The sequence below is a fragment of the Purpureocillium lilacinum genome (assembly GCF_023168085.1).
Source record: "Purpureocillium lilacinum CBS 284.36 DNA, scaffold_5, whole genome shotgun sequence".
Taxonomy (NCBI): Eukaryota; Fungi; Ascomycota; class Sordariomycetes; order Hypocreales; family Ophiocordycipitaceae; genus Purpureocillium; species Purpureocillium lilacinum.
Window position 1 is genome coordinate 2477849 of NW_027072115.1, and position 19668 is coordinate 2497516.

The 19668-nt window shown below is 60.6% G+C and overlaps 9 protein-coding genes across 9 annotated transcripts; 3 read left to right on the forward strand and 6 right to left on the reverse strand.

Moving 5' to 3' along the window:
- Positions 1-39: 39 nt before the first annotated feature.
- On the reverse strand, positions 40-1566 carry PLICBS_007346 (uncharacterized protein; the record flags this gene model as incomplete). Its single annotated transcript, XM_018320777.1, has 2 exons — positions 40-630; positions 958-1566. 2 exons carry the CDS (start codon positions 1564-1566, stop codon positions 40-42), a joined length of 1200 nt encoding a protein of 399 aa, XP_018180674.1.
- A 468-nt stretch (positions 1567-2034) lies between these two features.
- On the forward strand, positions 2035-3360 carry PLICBS_007347 (uncharacterized protein; the record flags this gene model as incomplete). The annotated part of the gene is made up of 3 exons (XM_018320778.2): positions 2035-2524; positions 2574-3206; positions 3254-3360. 3 exons carry the CDS (start codon positions 2035-2037, stop codon positions 3358-3360), a joined length of 1230 nt encoding a protein of 409 aa, XP_018180675.2.
- A 423-nt stretch (positions 3361-3783) lies between these two features.
- PLICBS_007348 (cell cycle checkpoint protein rad17) lies at positions 3784-6363 on the forward strand (the record flags this gene model as incomplete). The annotated part of the gene is made up of 1 exon (XM_018320779.1): positions 3784-6363. The coding sequence occupies one exon, from the start codon at positions 3784-3786 to the stop codon at positions 6361-6363; it is 2580 nt and encodes an 859-aa protein (XP_018180676.1).
- A 561-nt stretch (positions 6364-6924) lies between these two features.
- On the reverse strand, positions 6925-7614 carry PLICBS_007349 (uncharacterized protein; the record flags this gene model as incomplete). Its single annotated transcript, XM_018320780.2, has 1 exon — positions 6925-7614. One exon carries the CDS (start codon positions 7612-7614, stop codon positions 6925-6927), a length of 690 nt encoding a protein of 229 aa, XP_018180677.2.
- A 1945-nt stretch (positions 7615-9559) lies between these two features.
- Positions 9560-10552, forward strand: PLICBS_007350 (uncharacterized protein; the record flags this gene model as incomplete). Its single annotated transcript, XM_018320781.1, has 4 exons — positions 9560-9773; positions 9840-9885; positions 9968-10159; positions 10234-10552. 4 exons carry the CDS (start codon positions 9560-9562, stop codon positions 10550-10552), a joined length of 771 nt encoding a protein of 256 aa, XP_018180678.1.
- Positions 10553-11051: 499 nt separating this feature from the next.
- On the reverse strand, positions 11052-12428 carry PLICBS_007351 (uncharacterized protein; the record flags this gene model as incomplete). Its single annotated transcript, XM_018320782.2, has 2 exons — positions 11052-11081; positions 11190-12428. The coding sequence occupies 2 exons, from the start codon at positions 12426-12428 to the stop codon at positions 11052-11054; spliced, it is 1269 nt and encodes a 422-aa protein (XP_018180679.2).
- Positions 12429-13184: 756 nt separating this feature from the next.
- PLICBS_007352 (uncharacterized protein) lies at positions 13185-14304 on the reverse strand (the record flags this gene model as incomplete). Its single annotated transcript, XM_065601158.1, has 5 exons — positions 13185-13561; positions 13651-13781; positions 13920-13946; positions 14015-14130; positions 14278-14304. The coding sequence occupies 5 exons, from the start codon at positions 14302-14304 to the stop codon at positions 13185-13187; spliced, it is 678 nt and encodes a 225-aa protein (XP_065457230.1).
- A 998-nt stretch (positions 14305-15302) lies between these two features.
- PLICBS_007353 (uncharacterized protein) lies at positions 15303-17810 on the reverse strand (the record flags this gene model as incomplete). Its single annotated transcript, XM_018320783.2, has 1 exon — positions 15303-17810. One exon carries the CDS (start codon positions 17808-17810, stop codon positions 15303-15305), a length of 2508 nt encoding a protein of 835 aa, XP_018180680.2.
- Positions 17811-18307: 497 nt separating this feature from the next.
- Positions 18308-19393, reverse strand: PLICBS_007354 (uncharacterized protein; the record flags this gene model as incomplete). The annotated part of the gene is made up of 3 exons (XM_065601159.1): positions 18308-18841; positions 18914-19217; positions 19260-19393. 3 exons carry the CDS (start codon positions 19391-19393, stop codon positions 18308-18310), a joined length of 972 nt encoding a protein of 323 aa, XP_065457231.1.
- Positions 19394-19668: the final 275 nt, after the last annotated feature.

Below are 19668 nucleotides of genomic sequence, written 5' to 3' on the forward strand. Positions count from 1 at the left end.
GTGTTCCGGGTTGCACAGCGTAATAATGTAATTTGAGGCTCAAGGGTCAGCGGTCCATCTCTGAAGCAGGCCACCGTTCCAATCCTTGATCCTCCGCTCGCGCTCTTGCAGCAGACTGCTGCTCAGCTGCAACGCTTCCCTCGCAGCAGCGATCGCCTTGGAGGGTATATTAATGTCCTGGACATCCGATGTCATCGACTCCACCATCTTGTTGCCCTCATCCGGGCTGATGTCTTTGTATAAGACTTTCAAAGCCACCCTGCGACCAGATACTGCAGAGGACGTATAGATGACGTTGGAGTTCAGGATCCAGAGGTGGAGGAACGGTGCCGAGGCGTCCTGGTGCTCTGAAGCGTGTGGTGCTATGACGGACTTTGCGCAGCCCGACCGGGACAGCGTGGAGAGCAAAGTTGAAGCAAGACACTCAGGTGCGCTAGGTGCCTTGGTGGGCGAGGTCGTTTCACACGTAACCTGCCACTTGAACAGCGTTACGCCCGCGGCGAGGATGCTATACAATCCAACCTCGCCGCTGCATTTGCCGCAGAAGACGTGCAGGAACTTGCCGGCAAACGCTTGGTCCATGGCATCGGCGCTGGCGTTTAGTCTAGCCCCGGACACGGACGTGGAGAACTGTATGGGCAGCGTAAGTAAATATCCTGCGCGAGATCTCGTTGATGATCTGTCGGGTGCATGTATCTCTTGAAATCTCCAAGGTCCACGGCTCTGGACGGCAGAATGAAAGAAGAGACAGCCTTTTCAGCTCGAACCAGGAGAACCCATCCCAAGAGGAGGGTTCGGCCAGGGACTCAAGCTGTCCACGACAGGGAAACGGCTTAGTCGATTTATCTTGGGGATTTGTATCGGTAGCTATGCCACAGGGCGGCACGCGATGCCGGCCTAGCCACCTTCTTTCTCCCCTGACAACAAACGACAACTGATGTCACGGGTTTCACTCACCAGAATACCTTGGCAGTCAGACTCGGAAAACATGAAAGACGTAATGTCAACGAATCCGACGCCTTGCTGCGCAGTAATGGCATTGTTCGCGCCGTACCCTCGGTTGGCAAGGCTGTCACTCTCGTGTTGCCCGTGGTCGTGAGGCTTGTGGCAGTGCCAAAAGTCCATCATCTCGGCCCAATTCTCGCTCGGCAGATCCTTCCAGGAGTTTATTTTTCCATTTTGGACCAGAGCATCGCCGCAGTCTCTGCAGCATATGGGGGACCCGGTCCTGATGTCTGAGGAGTTCCACGGCACCGCTTGGTTCTCTGGCGTGAAACGTAGGGCGCTCGCATCGGCTTGCCACACGGGCAGCCTCCAATTGAGCTCCGACGCAGAGCCCTGATCAACCGGCAGACGAGCCTCCGCCGTGGCGACCGGAACTGGGAGGCTCAGCACCTCGGATTGGCCGCGATGGCAGATGCGCAGGCGCTGGCCGGCATCGAAGACGTCGGCCCGGGTGGACGCGTCCACGGACGACGGCAGCGTGGCCCTAACAGACACCTGTCTGACGTTGACCAGCAGCTCTGCGTAGATGACGATGCCCGACGCGGGTTGCGTTGCCGCCATGGCCCAGGTGTTGGGGGCGGGACGCCTGAGGGCGAGCAAAGGCAAAGCCTGGGTGTGGCGGACGACGACGGGATGTTGTTGTCAATCAAATTGAAGTCGCACGAGCCTCCATTGATGATGTGGCGTCCCGCTATCGGCTCCACTTGGCGGCGGCAGTGTAACCCCAAGCTTCAGCGGATGTCGTAGGGCCCCGACATGCCTGAGGCGGCCGGATTGGCACCCGGACCCTACCTACCTAACTGCAGCCTCCCGCCAGTGAGGTGGATAACAAGGCGCTTTCAGTGCTGCGGCAGAGACGTTGAAGGCGGGCAGCGAGCGCCCCACCTCAACTGTCGGCGATGCTGTCACCGAATCCCATCCCCCACCGCGTTCCTCAACACATGTGACGGGACATTGCTCTCGCGCTCCCACTTCGACCTAGCACGCCAGCGGCTCACTCACACGGCGCCGCCAACCTGCGCCAGAAAGATGTCGGGCCTCCTCTCGTATGTCCCCATAGCCAACCGGCTCGTCGGAACAGGCTCGAGGCAACAAGCAATCCACCTCCCACCAGTCGAGATCCACCAGATCGAGACGAACCCTGGCCGAAGAGCCCGATGCCTCAAGCACCTCCTCAAGGCCAACCACGTCAACTACTCCATCGTCTACAACCATCTGCGCTCGGTGAACCAAACCTCCCACCTCCTCAGCACGGCATACCTGCTCGGCGCCGATGAGACCAAGTTGAATGACTTGTACGAGGTCGGCATCAAGCACCTGGAGCCATGGACGCCGTCCCCTGCAGAGGTCGCCGACCTGGACTGGCAGGACTTTCTCGGCGAGAGGGAGTACCAGCGAGCCTACGTCGACTTTTTCGAGGACAAGCTCGCCATGGATTTTGCCTACAATTGGAAGCAGCAGCTCCAACACTTTCTTTTCAGTGGCGACATGCCATTGTGCTATAGCCTAATTGGCGACGGTACGAAGTGAACAATGACGAGCATGAACCACGCTGATGTGTGCGACAGCTGCGCAACCGCTCATTCACCTTGGGTACGCCTATGAGATGGACAGCAAGGAGCTGGCCATGGAAGCTCTTGGATTGGCATGCATTCAGCACAACTTTCTGCACAAATACATTACCCAGGCTGCTTACACCCGGCCATCTCCTCTCACGTCCGACTCGCCGCTAGATCTTCTCACAAAGATCTCGGAAGACGGGCGGTTCAGCAAGATTCCCAAGGCGACCGAATTCTCTGAGCTGGAGCAAGTCTTTGCCGAGCACGAGGATCTCATCTTGGAATACTGGAACGCGTTGGATTTCGACGATGCCATGGACCAGTTCCGGCTATCCCAGGAAGCACCAGTGGCCTTGCTGGCAACAAGCGTCAAGGCAGGCACGCACGTATACAGCGCCAACTTTGTTCACCTGCTGTCGGCCAGCCACGCCATTCGGGTTCTGCTGCCATATGTCCCCCCTCAGCATCACATCACGCTGCTGAGACAGTGGTGGCTGCTTGCCATTGCGGTTTTTGTTCTCGCCGGACGCCCGCGGCCGGACCCGGAGAGCCTCGATGTCGCCGCCAATGGCAAGGACTGGGCGTGGGTACAGAAGACGGCTCTCACCTCGAAGTGGTCGCACGACGCTGGGTTCCTAGAAGGTGGGTCTACATTGATGAATTGGTGGAACGAGGCTAACACAATACAGCGATTCGTACCATGAAGGAAAATGCCAAAACGTGGGGAGATGGACAAGAGATGTATCTGGAGGCGGCCGTAATGTTTGTCGAAGGGTTCAAGGGTTGGTCGGCGTGAGTTGGCGGACATGTGGGTGCGTTGGCCATGTAAGCAATCACTGGTATCCAAAATCTACGGTGCAATGAGGCCTGAACGCGGGCTCTTTCTTACCTACCTATGCAACCACATTCGAACCATCTGAAGTGCAAGTAGAGACGGCAACATCCGTGGCTGCATCGATCGCCCAAGAACAGTGCGCAGGCGGCGCGGGGCACCCGACACTGTACGGGCGGCAGTGCTGCAGGTAACTGTGGAGACCTTGGCTGAGGTGCCTGGGGGCCTGGCCATGCAAGCCATATGTCAACGCCGCCTCCCAGCTCAGCTAGGCAACGCCTGCACGCCTCTTCATCACACCGCCGTCAGGCCTCCTTTCTGGACGACCATTGTCGACGGAACCCGCCCGCATGGAAGACCCAGGCCGCAGATGCTCCCGTCGCGTCAATGGCCCCGCCCGCGAAGCGCCGCCGGCGGAACCCCGTTGAGGACTCGGACGAGGAAGACGAGCAGCCCCGAGCGAATACCTTGGCCAACTACCTCCTGTCCTCGCCGAGCTCGCCCTCCAAGAATCGCGTCCCGACCGCCTCGCCGAGCCCCGTGAAGCCGAGAAACGGCGCCGGTGCGACCAGCCCGAGCAAGCAGCGCCGCCCTTCGACGCTGAGCAATGGCGCGAGCCCGAGCCCCAAGAAGAGCAGGGCCGCGAGCAAGGTCGAGGAGAAGGGCAAGACGGCCGACCTCAAGACCCTGTTTTCCAAGCAGGCACAACGCGCCACGAGGATTGGCACTGCAAACGATACGCGAAGCACTCCGATTGACGACATCATAAGCGATCCCATATCCGAGGACGACGAGATCTCAGAGCTAAAGGCTAGCTCGTCCAGCTTGGTAGGCCAGCATGCTCGAAAGAGGCTGCGCCATGGAGCCGAGGCTACATCCAGTCAACCGCTCAGCGCCACCCAGCGCTTTCTCCGGCCGCCGAAGCCTGCGGGATCCGCTGCCCTCGACGACGACCTGCGGCCGTGGTCAGAACGCTTCGGACCCCGAAACCTCGACGAGCTCGCCGTGCACAAGAAGAAGGTTGCAGACGTGCGAAGATGGCTGGAAGATGTCATGTCAGGGCGCTTGCGGCAGCGCGTCCTGATCCTTAAGGGCGCCGCTGGCTCGGGCAAGACGACGACGATGCGTCTGCTCGCTCAGGAACTGGGTTGCGAGCTCCTCGAATGGAAGAACCCCACGGGGACCTCGGCCACGGGCTTTGTTTCCACCTCGGCGCAGTTCGACGACTTCCTGGGAAGGGGCGGCAAGTTTGGGACCCTGGATATGGATTCCCCGTCGCCTGCTACCCCGGCCAGCTCTGCCAATGGCGCCGGCAACGATCTCACCAAGAGAATCATCCTCATTGAGGAGTTCCCAAACACCTTTTCGCGGTCATCCTCGACACTAAACTCCTTTCGAAGCTCCCTCTTACACTATCTAGCCGCGCATACACCATCCCTATCCATGTTCGGCAAGCAACCGCAAAGGGAACCGATAAAGCCGGTGGTGCTAGTGATTTCCGAAACACTACTTACCACAACATCCGCGTCTGCAGATAGCCTGACGGCCCATCGGCTCTTGGGACCTGACATACTGCGACATCCCGGGGTCGGGGTCATCGAGTTCAACGCCATAGCTCCGTCTCTTCTTGCCAAGGCTTTGGAGCTCATCGTGCAAAAGGAGGCTCGCAAATCCGGCCGCAGGAGAACACCGGGGCCGCTCGTTCTGAAGCGGCTCGGGGAGATTGGCGACATTCGAAATGCCATCTCGTCCCTGGAATTTCTCTGCCTCAAGGGCGATCAAGATGCAGACTGGGGCGCCAAGGTAACATTCACAAAGCAGAAACGAGGCGCGAGGGACGGCATTGGCCTGACAAAGAGCGAGACGGAGACTCTGGAGATGGTCTCTCAACGGGAAGCCAGTCTAGGCATCTTTCATGCCGTCGGCAAAGTCGTCTACAACAAACGTGACGAAGCACCGCCACCAGGTGACACCGTGGAGGACTTGCCGCCGTACCTCTCGCGGTTCTCGCGACCCAAGCGATCACAAGTGTCTGTCGCTTCACTTATCGACGAAACGGGGACAGACACCCACACATTTATCTCCGCCTTGCACGAGAACTACATCCTCTCATGCGAAAGCACAGGGCCAATGGACCTTTCGACTCCTATGGATTACGTCAACGAATGCATAGAATACCTGTCACTCAGCGATCTACTCTGCCCCTCGCGAGATGTTTTCTTCGGTGGCAGGGGTGGCTTTTCGGGGCGAGACTCTGGCAGCCAGCTCCTCCGACAAGACGAAATGACTTTCGAGGTAGCCGTGCGCGGCATGTTGTTCTCACTCCCTAACCCCGTCAAGCGCAAGACGACGACGATGCCCCGAGGCGGCGACGCCTTCAAGATGTTCTACCCGACCAGCCTAAAGCTGTGGAGGGCAAAGGAGGAGATTGAGGGCCTAATAGACGTGTGGTCGACAAAGGCGCTCAAGGGTGACGGCCAGGGTCCGACTAAGAACCTCACGGACGGTGCCAGCGCGTTCCGGAAACCACAGGCGTCGTCATCGAGCGACGTCTCCTGGATGCAGCGCCAGCAACAAGCCCGATCCGCAAACTCGTCAAAGTCTTCCAGTGCTCCAAAAGACGAGAGCGAGGACGCTCCACCGCTTCTCTCCCTGGGGAGCGCAGCCCGACGCGAGATGCTGCTCGACCGCCTCCCCTACATGGCGCACATTGCGCGTGCGCGCAAGGCGCCCATCCGCCTCCGCGACCTCGAGAAGATTGTCTCCTTTAGTGGCGTTAACGCCGCCGACGCGGACGAGGATGAGGACGCGGACGATGAGGCCGCCGCGCCGGGCGAGGCCTGGGCTACGGACAAACCTTCGGAAGAGGCGAGCCCCCGCAAGAAGGCCGCCGGTATCAAGGCCGGCGGCGTGTCGGGGATGCTGGCCCAGAAGCTAGTGCTAAGTGACGATGATATTGAAGATTGATGAAGATTTTTGGGCGTGGCGAGCGGCGTAGAATGTACATTGGGACACAGGGGGTTATTGGGCGGTACGGGGAAGGGGGGGCTCGGTCTGGCGTTTTATGTGTGCATATCAACAGCCTGTAGATCAGGGAAGAACCAACTCAATCAAGAATAAGAGTGGTGCCATTCGCACTGACAAAACAGTCTGGTCGCACGGATGTTCCTCATTCATCTCTGAGGCCGTGCCAGCCAGTTTTGAAGTGCAGGCATGGGACTGCTGCGATGCGCCGCCTCTTGCTCCTACTATTCTCGTCGCTGTCGTTGCTGTCGTCGCTGTCGTTGCTGTCGTCGCTGTCGTTGCTTGGAAGCGAAACATCTATGCGGTTAGACTCTTCTATCTGTGCGGACATCACGACTCAAGAATATTCGAACTGGTATACGACCATTCTATTCCGAACATGAGTTCCATGACCTGACATGTGACAGGCAGACATAGGCAGATCTCACCCCGAATTGTGACATAGCCGTTTCACGCAATCTCTTTGCCCTTCACCCTAACGTCGAGACATGCCATGAACCCGCATCACTCCCTTTGCTTCATAGTCAAGTAGTCCCACAGTTCAATCATCCAGAGGCTCGGACCGCAACCGAGCTTTCCCAATGCCCGACTGTCATAATCGTCCCCCTTGACAAACTTCTCCAACGTGCGCTCGATACGCTCTAGCCTTCGGCCCCAGTTTCGACAGAGCCTGACGGCCGTCATGTCCTCCGCTACGTCCTCTGGAATCAGGTATCCAGGTGACCAATGGCTGGACCACTCGAGTCGCACAAAGAAACGCTTGAGGTCCCGCATCTGCCGGAAAGGCTCGAGAATTGGCAGGGCGGCCAAGTAAAGGTCGTCCGCATTTTGGAGGAAATATTCCACGTACTCGACATCCCATTGACAGTACCAGACGTCTATCAGGACCACGAGCGTCAGAGCAGGCAGGTTCGCGTGGCGTTTTAAGTTGTCGATCGCCATCTGCCACCCACGGAGGGCCTGGCCCGCCTGCGATTCCCAAACGTCGGCGCTGTCCCGGGCAGTCGGCAACACAATCTCCAGAGTGCGAATGTGGCCAAGCATCGCGGGACGGATGCTGCGTTTGCGTATGAACATCGCAGCATCCACAAGCCCCGTGAGCAGGTCGTAATTATTGGTGTCGTTGTCGTCGTCGCGATCTACCACTATGATTCTGTTGCACGAGTAGAAAACGTGGGCCGCTTCCTGTGCCATTGCCTTGCTAACGATGAAGAGGGCTCTCGGGGGGAACCAGCATAGGCAATGCTCGGAGTAGGATGCGCTGAAATTGTGACAGAAGGCTTCCACGGCGCAACCCTCATTGTTCGGGGTCCACCGAAACCCCTCAACATAAAACCCGTGTCGTGAGTCCCACTGGACTTCTGTCCGAGGCACGACTAGGTCGGTGAATTGCAACACTTTTCGACGCACTTCTGGTGGCAAATTGAAGAAACGAAATGGTGGGGGGTGTTCTGGCGTTCCTTGACCGAGGATGCTCTGTGCCAAGTTTCGTGCGAACTGCGAGGTGGAATCCTAAGCGCCTCGCCCCAGAGAGATTCCGAAAGACTTCAAGACACCTGGAGAGTCGAGGAGAGGCTGGACAACTTCGTGCGTGGCTCGACTGTCGCCTGTTTCGCATACCAAATGGAGTCGCAACGTCTGTGCAGGACTGTTGCACAAGATGTGCCTGATTGCTCTCTTCCACACGGAGAGACGGCTAGCACTCATCGACTTTTCTGAAATGCGGTACCAGCCGTTGTATTGGTACTGCCTCTGGTGGTGTTGCTCGTGAAGGGTGAGGGTCAAGTCGGTAAGTCGAGAGCACACCCAAGCCGGAAGCCGCAAGAGGAAGAGCAGTCCATGGTCAATCGAGTGACTGTGAAGCGCCAGACAAAACCCTCCGCGCATTTGTGCCATGATGTCCGTGAGTATGGTTTCGTGTTTTGTCAGGAGATCGCGGTCATGTACTTGGAAAGGTGTACACGATTGGTTGTCCACTTCAGACGATGTGGCGCCGTCGTCGACACAACGAGCTTCGTCATCTCGGAGTATGCCTGCTTCGAGGTAGATTTTTCTGCGAATTTGGCGTGGAAGATCAAAGAAACCTTTGGGGTGGTGGCATGACCAACCCAGCACGTCGCATATTCGCGGCTGCTTGAGATCTCACGGACCTGGACCGCTGGGGAAGACGGTGCCAGCCATTGTGGTCGGTTTGCCGCGAGTTCTGGCGCTGGAGGGTGCCGTGACGAGACGCGATGCATGAAGGTTGTTGTTGGAGGTGCAAACAATCAGCCGACGAGCTGGCCCTAGCGACTGGAAGGTAGGTGTGCAGGGCGCGCAGCTGCCCACCAGCTGGCGTGGCCGCTGGCCGTTGTGGAGCCCCGGCCGCCCGGGTAGCCCGCCGCACACAAACAAGGTGCACAGGCCTGGGCCGAGGGCAGGCAACCATAGATACCTAAGGCAGTACCTTAGGTATCAGATGGTAGAAGCAGCAGCAACGAAAGCAACGAAAGCACCAGCACCACCAGCACCACCAGCACGCGGCGCGTCGCTGTCGTCCCACGCGTGCACACCAAAAAATGAGCAAACATCTGTGCGAATAGCAGCAAATAGTACCTTCCAGTCTGCCAGCCCCGGATGGAACGGGCCTGCCAAGCCTGCCCACCTAACCACCACCGCTGCCTACAACACTGCACGGCGTTCCTTTACCGCCACTAGGGACGGATGCCACCACCCACTGACGACAGCCCCGAGCCCCGTCAGCTTACAGGTAGGTACTGAGCGGCGAGGTAGTACCTCAGGTATAGGTAGGTACCCTCCTCCGGGAGTCCTGGTCCCTCTTGCCTCTAGCAGGCCGGGGCGTGAGCCACCACTGACTCACAGAGGTCGATGCATCATGCTGCGTGCGCCGTGCACCACGCGAGCCATGACGGGGCGCACCTGCCTGCGGTCACCAGCATCTCTTTTTGGGGCATCACCTGCGCCTTGCATCCATTTCCCGCCGTCTCGCCCCGTGCACCCCCATCCATTCATTCGTCGTGTTCTATAGCAGCAGTGTTTGCCTTTTTTTCGACTTATCCATCTCAGACCAAGAAGAGCACAGCATCAGCGCACGCAGTCGGATAAGGCATCTGATCCGGCTCCTCTGCCGCTCCCCGCCATGTCCAGAAACGCCCCGCTCAGGATCCTCTGCTTCGGCGACTCCCTCACGCAGGGCTTCTACAGTGGTGGTTTTGGCGAGCACCCGTACGCTATCGGAATGACGGCGCGCCTCCGCGCTGCGATTCCGGACCGGGACATTTGCGTGGACACGAGCGGGGTTCCTGGCGATGTCGTCTTGCACGAGCCCTTCCACGAGCGCCTTAAGAAGGCCTGTGCGTGAAGCCGGCATCTCCCTTTCGATGTGAACATCGCCAAGACTGACCAGGTTGCCCTCGTAGGCGATTTCATACAATACGACTGGGTCATCATGCTAGGCGGGACAAAGTGAGCACCCTGCTTCACTTGACATCCTGCTTGGCCAAAACGTGCGTTGCGCACCTTGCTCAATGCTGACATGGGGCGTTAGCGACCTGGCGTACTACTCGGAGACACCACTTCGCATCCTTGACGCCCTCAGGGCGGCCTGGGCAATTCCCATGTCCAGGGGCATCAAAGTGCTTGCCCTCACGGTGCCCGAGAGCGCTACTCGGGTACGGCAAGTAATCACTGCCAGACGTGAGCTCAACAAGGCCATCCTCGCGCACACCGAGCCCAATTTGTGCGTCGTCTTACTCCACCACGGCTTTCCTCTCTGGACTTGCTACATTGACTGACCCGTCAACCCTCCCTTAGCTACACCATGGACTTGCACGACAAGATCCCATATCACTCACTCTCCCCGGAAGAATGCGAGAGGTACTGGGACGATGGACTGCATCTCACCGACGTCGGATACGACTGGATGGGCGGCCACATCGCCGACGCATTCCTGAAACTCCACAAGGATGAAGCGGCTGAGGTGGCCAAGCCACGGACTCCCGGGCAGCCACTGACTCCCAAGCAGCCCGCGAAATCGGCTCGTGCCGACAAGAAGACGTTTGAGGAGGAGTTGGGCGACCCCAAGAACCTTAACGAGGGCTACGTCGTGGTGAGGAAGAAGGATTTGGACTAGAAGACGAAAACTCGTGCACAGGCCATGACCGCTGCTGGTGCTTTTCTTACAAGGTTTAACGCGGCGGGTGATAATTTTCTTTTAACCAGCAAGCAGGATTCCCTGACTGAATAGATAGCAGACTAGAGTTGGGCGCAGCGTTGGTGTTGGGATTACTAGAGTCAATACCACAGCGAGGCACGCGGCTTGCTTCTCATATCTCATGGTGGGAACATGCATAGCGCATTGGCTTGTAGGACGGCACCATGAAACGGAACTTCAAGTCAAGGATATAAAAATCCAGAATCTATTTTCCCGTCCCGCCCGCACGCTCCGGGCCTGGGACAGGTCAGCCGTGGTTGAGGAAGACGCAGCGCGCTGGCTCCCGGTTTAGTGACGAGATATGCTTCACCAACACTCCAGACTCCATTCGTCTACCAAAGAACACCAAAAGATGAAATAACGCCGATGCAATGTGGTGGTGCCGTGTGGCCCCAGTCCCCGTTTTTGCTCATTTCAGTCATACAATCAGGTTCGCCGCCACAAAGTCCTGGTTATGCGAGTTAGCAAAAAGAACGGCTGGCAAATATTGACAATCCCCAGCCTGGAGGACGAGCGTGGGAAAGTCAGGGAGGATGTGGGGGGGAGGGAAGCATACCGGAAACTCCTTTTGCAGCGAGTTGGTTATGTTCTCGACCTCCTCGGAGAGGCTCTCGACGTTGGCGTCCCAGCGGCGCATCTGCTTGCCGACGAGGGCGGCGGCGCTCCCGCTGCCCTTCTCGCCCGAGGCCTCGCCGCCCTCGAACCAGACGACGGCGTCGAGCTGGTCGATGCGGCCGACGAGGCGGCCCTGCTCGATCATGCGGGCGGTGGTCTCCTCGGCGCGGGCGGGGTCGAGGCCGAGCAGGGCACCGAGGGAGTCGAAGCGGATGTTGGCGTAGAGGCGGGAGACGCCGAGCAGGTTGTGCTCGATGACGGCCTTTGCCAGGACGGTGGAGCCGTCGGCAGTGGTGGCGAGCTGGTGCGGCTGCAGGCCGTGGGCGAAGGCGGCGACCTCGTCGGGGGAGAGCAGGCGGGCGAGGAACATCTTCTCGAGCATGGCGAACTCGGGCAGCTGGGCGGAGCGCTCGTCTTTATAGAGGCGGGCGAGGGTGCGGCTGCGCATGGGGCCCGCGGGGGCGAGGATGGCGCACTTGATGGCCATGGCGAGGGTGTGGAGGCGCTCCTCGTCGGCGATGGCCGGGGAGAAGCTGATGTCGTGGTACCGCTGGGCGGCGGCGAGGAAGTCGCGCTTCGCGTCCTGGATGCGTGCCTGCGAGAGGCGGAAGTGCAGGTTGAGGTCCGGGTCGTCGACCGTGTGCATGATGTTCTTGAGCTTGTTGATGTAGACCTCGGCGGCGGTGGAGTCGTCCACCTCGAGGTAGTTGCGGACGATGCGGACCCAGACGCGGGCGCGGTCGTCGTCGGTGACTTTCCGCTGGGAGCCGTCGAGGGGCATCTGGGCGAGAGCGCGGGCCGCGTCGGCGAAGTCGTCGTTGGCCTCGTGCGCGGCGGCGACGAGCTCGCACAGCGCGGCCGTGGCCTCGGGGAAGGCGCTCGCCGTGGTGGGCTGCGCGGCGAGCGCGGCGAGCGCGTGCGCGCCCACGGCGATGGAGAGCTCGTCGTTGCCCAGCGCCTCGAGCGTCGCCGTGAAGCCCGACAGCACGGCGCGCGTCGCCATCGGGCCGAGGCCCTGCGCGAGGAACGAGTCCACCACGGCGCAGAGGTCCGCAGCTGCCGTGTCGGGCGTCGACAGCTGCTTGAAGTCGGAGAAGATGGCCGCGTACAGGGGCGCCTTGTCGCTGGGGGCGGCCTCGGCGCGGGAGAGGGCCGCGGCGAGGTTGGCGTTGGGCGCCATGGTCGGGCGGGCGGCTGCCTGATGAAACGCTTTGTTTGCTGGCTCTGTGGTGCTGTGCTAGATGTCGAGCTCGTGGATAGGGAAATGAGTGACCGGAAGGAGCCTGTCGGCGGCGGCGGCGGCGGCGGCGATGGTCAGCGGTGATGGTGTGAAGTGGAGTTGAAGCTGGAGGTGCAGGCAGCTCGGCGGGGAGCTACCACGAATGGCGGGGTTGTGGACTGCGCTCGACTCGGCAGTGGACCGGGCTAGTGCCGGGTAAGCTGCTATGAGTTGGGTCAAGTACGAGCCCGTCTGAGCTGCGTTCGCGCGCCGCCAGGTCAACTACCTTTTCGGCGAAGAATGTTGAGGGAGTGTGTATACAGTCATAGTGTAACTTTCATGCCAATGAGTCACGAATTCTCTCCCATGGTGGTGGCTCGGGATCTGTCGTAGTGCAAATATCAAGACGAAGTCTCCATTCATGCAAGCCCAAACTCTCACGCACCATTCTCGCAAGCGCCCATCCGTTAGACGACCAGCCAGGGCCTAACCAGTTTACGTGCCAGGATTCTAATGCAACCTCCGAAAAATGTACATGTGTATAGTCCCGGGTGCTTGGTGTCCTCCCCTGCCCGGGGCCTCATCGGCCAGCCCGTCGGGCACCTCCGTCAGCCGCCTTGCCATATCCCGCGCCGCAGAAGACAGGCGGCGCCCGCCCCTCTTGTCCCCCCTCCTCCGCCAGAGATGCGCACACACAGATGTCAAGGTAGGAAGAGTCTATTTGTTATGCCACAGCAGGGTCCGCAGCGAGTCCCACTCGTTGCAGTCCTTGTAAATGTACGTCATGCTGCTCCGCAGGCTGGACTGCAGCTCCTCCGGGTGGTGGCGGAACAGCAGCATGACGCTCGCCCACGACAGCGACGCGAAGGCGGGCCAGGCGTAGTGCGAGAGGTGGGAGCGCAGCGGCTCGCCCGACACGACGGGCAGGCCGTGGCCCGGCTTGATGGCCAGGCGCGCCAGCGCCAGGCACACGCGCGCGAAGATGTAGATGACGATCTGCTGGTTGACGCTCGACGGCCGGCCCGTCCGCGGGGACCGCCGCCCGAAGACGACGTAGCCGCCGAGGAGGCCGGCGAAGAAGGAGTCGTAGGGGCCTGTTCCGCCACAAAGTCAGCTCATGCGCCGTGCGATGCGATGCGCCTCATCAGAGGCCTTCGCGAAGAGTATTCATCCGGTCACTCACCCTCCTTGCCCGGCGTGGGCCCGTAGTGCTTGAGCCCCAGCATCACCAGCTTGTATATCGTCGCAAAGCGCGCCAGGTTACTCGCGTGCTTCCTCGTCGCCCGCAGCACCAGCGAGACCTTTTGCCGGAAACTACACGTCCCCGCAACGAACACATCAAGTCAGCCCAGTCTGGTTCCAAATACGGCTTATACAGGCGTGTTCCCGGCTATTTAATCGAAAGGCGCGACCGGCATCTCGTTCGGGAGGATGGGTGGTGGTGGTACGTACGTTCCCGACCGGAACAAGAAGATCATGCTGCGCGCGACGGACCAAGGTCAGCTTCACGGACGACATCGACGGGACACCGAGAAAGGAATACTTACACCAGCGCGTGCGGAAAGCGCACCTTGGTCCCGTAGACGGCACCATTGCGCGCCGTCTTGACCAGCGAGAGGACATCGTGGTAGCGCGGGTCAACGGCGATGCGCTCCAGCGCGGCCTGCGCAGCACCATATGTCAGTCAGCCGTCTGTCTTTCCCTTTTATTTTTCAATCTGCACATTTGCGCATATTCATCGCGCAAATGTCCCTCTCGTGCGCGAGGGTGCGGAGCGGGACATAGGCGACAGGCGCAGCGAAAAACGCACCTTGAGGACGTCGAGCGTCGACGCCATGGTGTGCCTCGGCTATTTTCTGGGGAGCGATCGGTCTGTCACTCTGGGTGGCGTCACTGCTGGAGCGGCGGCGGCGGCGGCAACGGCTGCGACGAGGAAAGGGCGGAGCGAAGGGCGGGCGGGGGAGCGGTTCAGCGCAGGCGTCGCATATGTCCCATCGAGAAAAAAGGACGAGGGTATATCGAGGGCGTGACGCGGGGGCGGGAGGAGGGAGGGAGGTTGCGAGGTCGAGGACGGAGGGACGTCGTCGTTCAATGGCAGTGGGTAGCGCAAGTTATCGGCGGCGGCGGTCGGCGGAGTCGCAAACGGGCGGCGGGCACGCACCTCAGTGAGCCTCGGGAATGCACAAGCAGCTGCCCCACCATGGAACGGGCGCTATGAGCCTCCACTGGAGGGGGGGAAGCCTGGAGCCCTTTGCCAGGGTGCTGACAGGAGCCGCCCGCTAGGTGGATTAGGCCCCGTCGCCCACTGGGGAAACCTGGGCCTGCCCAGGTGGTTCCGGAGGCGGGCATGCGGGCAGCGCGGGCACTGGCACCACCAATGGGTTAGGGCGATGACGCACTGGCGCCGGAGCACCAGGTGCTGGGGCTGCCTGTGCGCCCGATTAGTCTCTCCGGGGGTTGGTGGTGGTGGTGGGTGGTGGGTGTGACCTGGATCTGACATTTGATCCATCCATCCCGTGGCGGAATTTCGCATGTGACAACGGGTGAAGGGATGCGGGAGGGATGCGCATTCGACTTTCATGTGCTTTTGCGCTCTCTTTGTGTCTGTTTGGTCGGCGCTCTCAGCGCACCACAGCGCACACTCACGCACCGTGCTCATAATTGTCAAATTATCTGCTTGCTTTTGCAATGCGAGGGACCTCCCTGGTCTTTCTCCACGAATATGGGGTATAAGCAGCATACTGTATAAGGTAGCCGTTGATTCATGCTCATCGAGTCGTCGTCGACTCATCACCACAACGATGGTTTGCAATACCATCTCTCGGTCGCCAGCCATCACCTGCACCACCGCTCATGCGGCTCCCTCCACCGCACCCCCAACATCTCAAAGATCCTCCTCTCGTCCCGCCCCTCCAGCAGCAGCTCCTCCCCCACCGGCGGCTTCCTCAGCCCGCCCCCCGCCGCCGCCGTCCCGGTCCCCGACCACCTCCGGCCGCCGCCCGGGTCCGGGTCCCGGAACAGCCCCCGCTGGTTCAGCCGCATGCCCTTCTTGGACGCCAGCAGCCGCATGCTCCGGTTGAACACGTCGTCGCCCGTAAAGTAGATGAGCGCGCCGCCCATCTGCGTCTCCGGCACCAGCAGGAAGTCGATGCGCCGCCACGGACCCGTGCTTGTGCTCGCGCCCGCGCCCTCACCGCTGGGCAGCGGCAGCGCGCAGCACCCGTGCCACTTGCTGCCGTCCTTGGACGACCACGACGACGCCAGCCGCGCCACCAGGAACCCGTCGCCCTCGAGCCGCCGCACCAGCGCGTCCAGCAGCGGCCGCAGCTCCGCGCAGCTCGTCGTCCCGCACCGCGTCACGATGAAGTCGATGTCGCTGCACGTCTCCGCGCCCCGGCGGTAGCTGCCCCCGACCACGAGCTCCGCCTCCGGGTCCACGACGGCCGCCGCCCGCCGCACCACGTCGGCGAGCGCCTCCACCTCGCGCCGCGGCATGCGCGCGTTGAGCTCCGCGTAGTGCTCCACCCCGATGCGCTGGCTCGCCGTCAGCGACGCCCGCTGCGCCAGGTCCTCGAGCGTGCGGTACCCCTTGGCGATCCACCGCTGCGCCTGGTTCGTCCCCGCGCCGTAGACGCCCAGGAAGAGCTGCAGTACTTCGTCCCCAGGGTCCTTTTCCGCGTATTCGAGCCGCTGCAGCTTGTTGGTCGTCACAATCTCTTCAATCTTCTGCGCGAGTCGCCGTCCGATGTGCGGCAGCCGAAAAGCCTCCTCCTCGGTGCAGATTTTGACGTCCTGCCGCTTGAGCGTGCCGATGGCCTTGCGATACCCCATCAGCCGCCAGTGATCGTTGACCCGGTCGTAGTAATCTGCCATGCTCTGTAGCACCTCTATCGTCCTCGCATTGGGGTTGTCTGCGCTCGCCTTTAGTTCGCCAGCCGTGTTGCATGCGAACCGGTCCTCGAACTTGGTGTCTTTGGCCTTGGACCTCAGGCGTGACTTCTTCCCACCCCGCCCGCGGCTGTCCTCTGTTTCAGATGCTTCGTGCTCGTCGCTGTCCGACTCTATGTTTGTGTTTCCGGCAGTAGATCGCGTGTCATCGTCGTCATCGTCGTCGTGATCCAGTGGGAGGTCCTTAAACTCTTGCATCATCGCCACGTAGCTAGACAGTTCGTCCTTTTGCGTTGCAGGCCCAGTGGAATTGCCGTGAGGCGCAGCAGCTGGAGTTTCCTCCAGCTGTCTTGCCGGCTGGCCAAGGTCCAGCACGACAGGTTGAGAGTCGTCTGGCACCATGGGTCCTGTTCCGCCCTTGTGCGACGACTCTTCGCTCCTCGATGGCGTGCCCGGTGGCGGCACATAGTCCCATCGATTAGGATCAGTCGGTCTCTTCTCCTTCACCTGCAGTGACGTCGTCGACTCTTCCGAGCTTGGCGGGGCTCCCTTCTCCATAGTCTGCTCGTCCGCGCAAGGCTCAACGGGCTGGCCCGCGATGCGATACTTGCTCTGCCCACAGTCGAGCACCGCGCGAAACTGGATGCAGTCGATGGGGTAATCCTCGCTCACGACTTTTGGCCGCGGCCCGCCGCAGCCCTCGCCAAGCCCCGCACCTGCGAGCACCTTTTCCACGTCCTTGTACTCGATGGCCTTGTCCACGACCACGTGCGTCGCGCCCACCACGCTGCGAGTCCATGTGGCCCCATACTCACGCGCCTTGTTGATGCGCAGCCGACGCGCCGGCGCGATGTCGTCGTTGGGGATGTAGTAGAACGAGAGACCCTTGAGGACCTGTTCCCGCTCCGGGCGGAGCTTGTCTCCGGTGGATCCGCGCTTGCGCTTCCTCATGGCGCCGACCTGCAGTGATGGCGACGCCTCGGCAATAAGAGACTTCCCCGTAGGTGGGAGCGGCGTCGAGTCGCTCCGCCGGAGAAGCGAGGCCTTGTCCGCAGGCGGGCGCGCAACCGTGTCCGGTATGACGGTCTCGCCTTCCGTGGAGCCAGGCTCGGCGGTGAGCAGCGCGCCGAGGCGGCCACCACGCGCTGTGGCTACGACACTCTGCGTGGCCGCGATGACGCCGTGCGGAGCCGACGTGACTCTCCTAGGTGTCTCGGTCGCATGTTGCGGCGTGCCTGCGACGGTCCTGTCGCGACGTGCTGCGGAGGTTGACTCTGTTGGAAGCTGCGGGGCCGGCCGAAAGAAGCGCATGCGCCGCTCGCGGTCTCGCTCCTCACGCGTATACTCGTGATTCTCATCAACATCCTCGTCGTCCTCGGCGGCAGCGCGCTTCAGGCTGCCAAGAATCGCGAAGGAAGCGACCTTGCTTTCCAGAGCCTCTCGCGGTGTGGTCATGATTTCGCTTTCAAAAGAACAAAAAGAATTACCGAAAGACGATCCTCCTCCACAGGCTCGGGACGAATGAAGTTTACGGCATGGTTCCGGGACGTGGCGTGAGTTGCAAAAGGTGAAGCTTGGGCGAGGCGGCGCGATGGTGTGTTGTGCTTGTTATGTGAATGAGTCGTGAACCATGGCTGTGTCGCCCAGTTGCAACGGCAACCTCAGGCAAGGCAGGGCAGCTGTTGCCTGGCGGGTAGGTGGTGGTCAAGAGACGGGGGGTTCACGGTGGACGTTGAGAGTGGGTTCACGAGGGAAGGATTCGGTGGAGCCTGGAGCAGACAGAGCAAGAGGGGCCCTGAAGAGCTGCAGCTGGAGCTCATGTGGGGCTTCAAGCATTCGCATTCCATGATTCATCTCAAAGCCCGCTTTCCCGTCTTGACATTTCGCTATCATGTACATAATATTATGTATGTACATTTTGATATCGCGGCTTCACGCTCCAAGCCACTCGCTCAAACAGCAACATCCCGTCGCACAAATTCCACCTCAATGTCCACCGGCGCCGCCGCCGTCCAGACGCCCGTCCACCACAACAAGCCGTACAGCCTCGTCCCGAGAGTCACGATCCACGCCTCCCGCACAGAGAGCACGTGTGCCTCTGGGCGCGCCTTCGCCATCTCGAGCGCCAGACGTAGAACGCAACCTAGTAGCCGGACGGCACAAGTCAGCGTCGAGCGCAAGCAGACGGAAGCATCTCGGCAGAAGCAGACTGGTAGCCTCACCGTCTCGCACACGTCGTTGAGGGCCCAGAGGAGCGTCGCCATGATCCACACGTACCGGAGCGACGTCGCGTCTGCGAACCACCACGTCACCGGGTCCGTCCAGCGCCCCGATATGAGCCATGCCAACGACGACAGCGAAACCATGAGACCTGAAATGCCCATGACGCCCATGCCCGTCGCGGCCCTCAGCCCGTGGTCTCCGGGGAGGCAGCGGGTCGCGTGGCGGTACAGCATCTCCATGCCCGCCACATCGATCTCAAAGTCCTGCGAGCAGCCGTCAGTACCATGAACAGTAGCATACAGTCTGTGTGACGGTGACTGCTGTGTTGGACCCACGTCCTGCCTCCACACCTCCGCCGTGCCCAGCACCAGGAAGCTCGCCAGCAAGTGCACGGCATGGCCCCGGAGCCCCGCGTCCGCGTCCAGCACCGCCGGCGGCAACACATGCCAGTCGAGCGCCCCGTCTCGCACAAAGATGCACAGGCCGGCCAAGCTGACAAAGTACACACAGTTGCGGAGCTTCAAGAGGCTACGCTGCCATTGCCGGGCCCGTTGCTCCGCCGCGTAGCGGAACTCCCCGTTGCTTCCCAGCACCGGCCGGGGCCCCAACTTCTCCGGCGCTGGGATGCCCATCGCTATGCTAAACAGCGACATGGCGCAGTGGAATAGCAATGCGACCTACGCGCTGCGGAAGTTGGCCTCGGGGTTTTTAATCCATGTGTAGAGCGTCGGCCGCATCGTGTAGAACGTGTATCGCGCCATGACGGAGGCGGCCGCCAGTCCCCAGAAGAGCAGATGGTGCCGCCAGGACAACATGATGACAATGTTAATGAAACGGATGATGCTGAGAGAGGTAGTGCTTATGTGTGCCGTTGTGCTCCCGTATTGATGAATGAGTGAATGTTTTGAAATGGATAGACCGGACTGACGTCCAAGGACATGCTGATCGCCTGCCATATGACCAACCTATCCCAACTACATGGGCAGGCGCGAACAGCCCCTTCCTTCTTGACGTGATGGTCGGGCAACTGCCTTTCTTTCGGTATCGCCCGACTTTATAAACCGCCCCGAGAATATCGTAGTACCAAGGT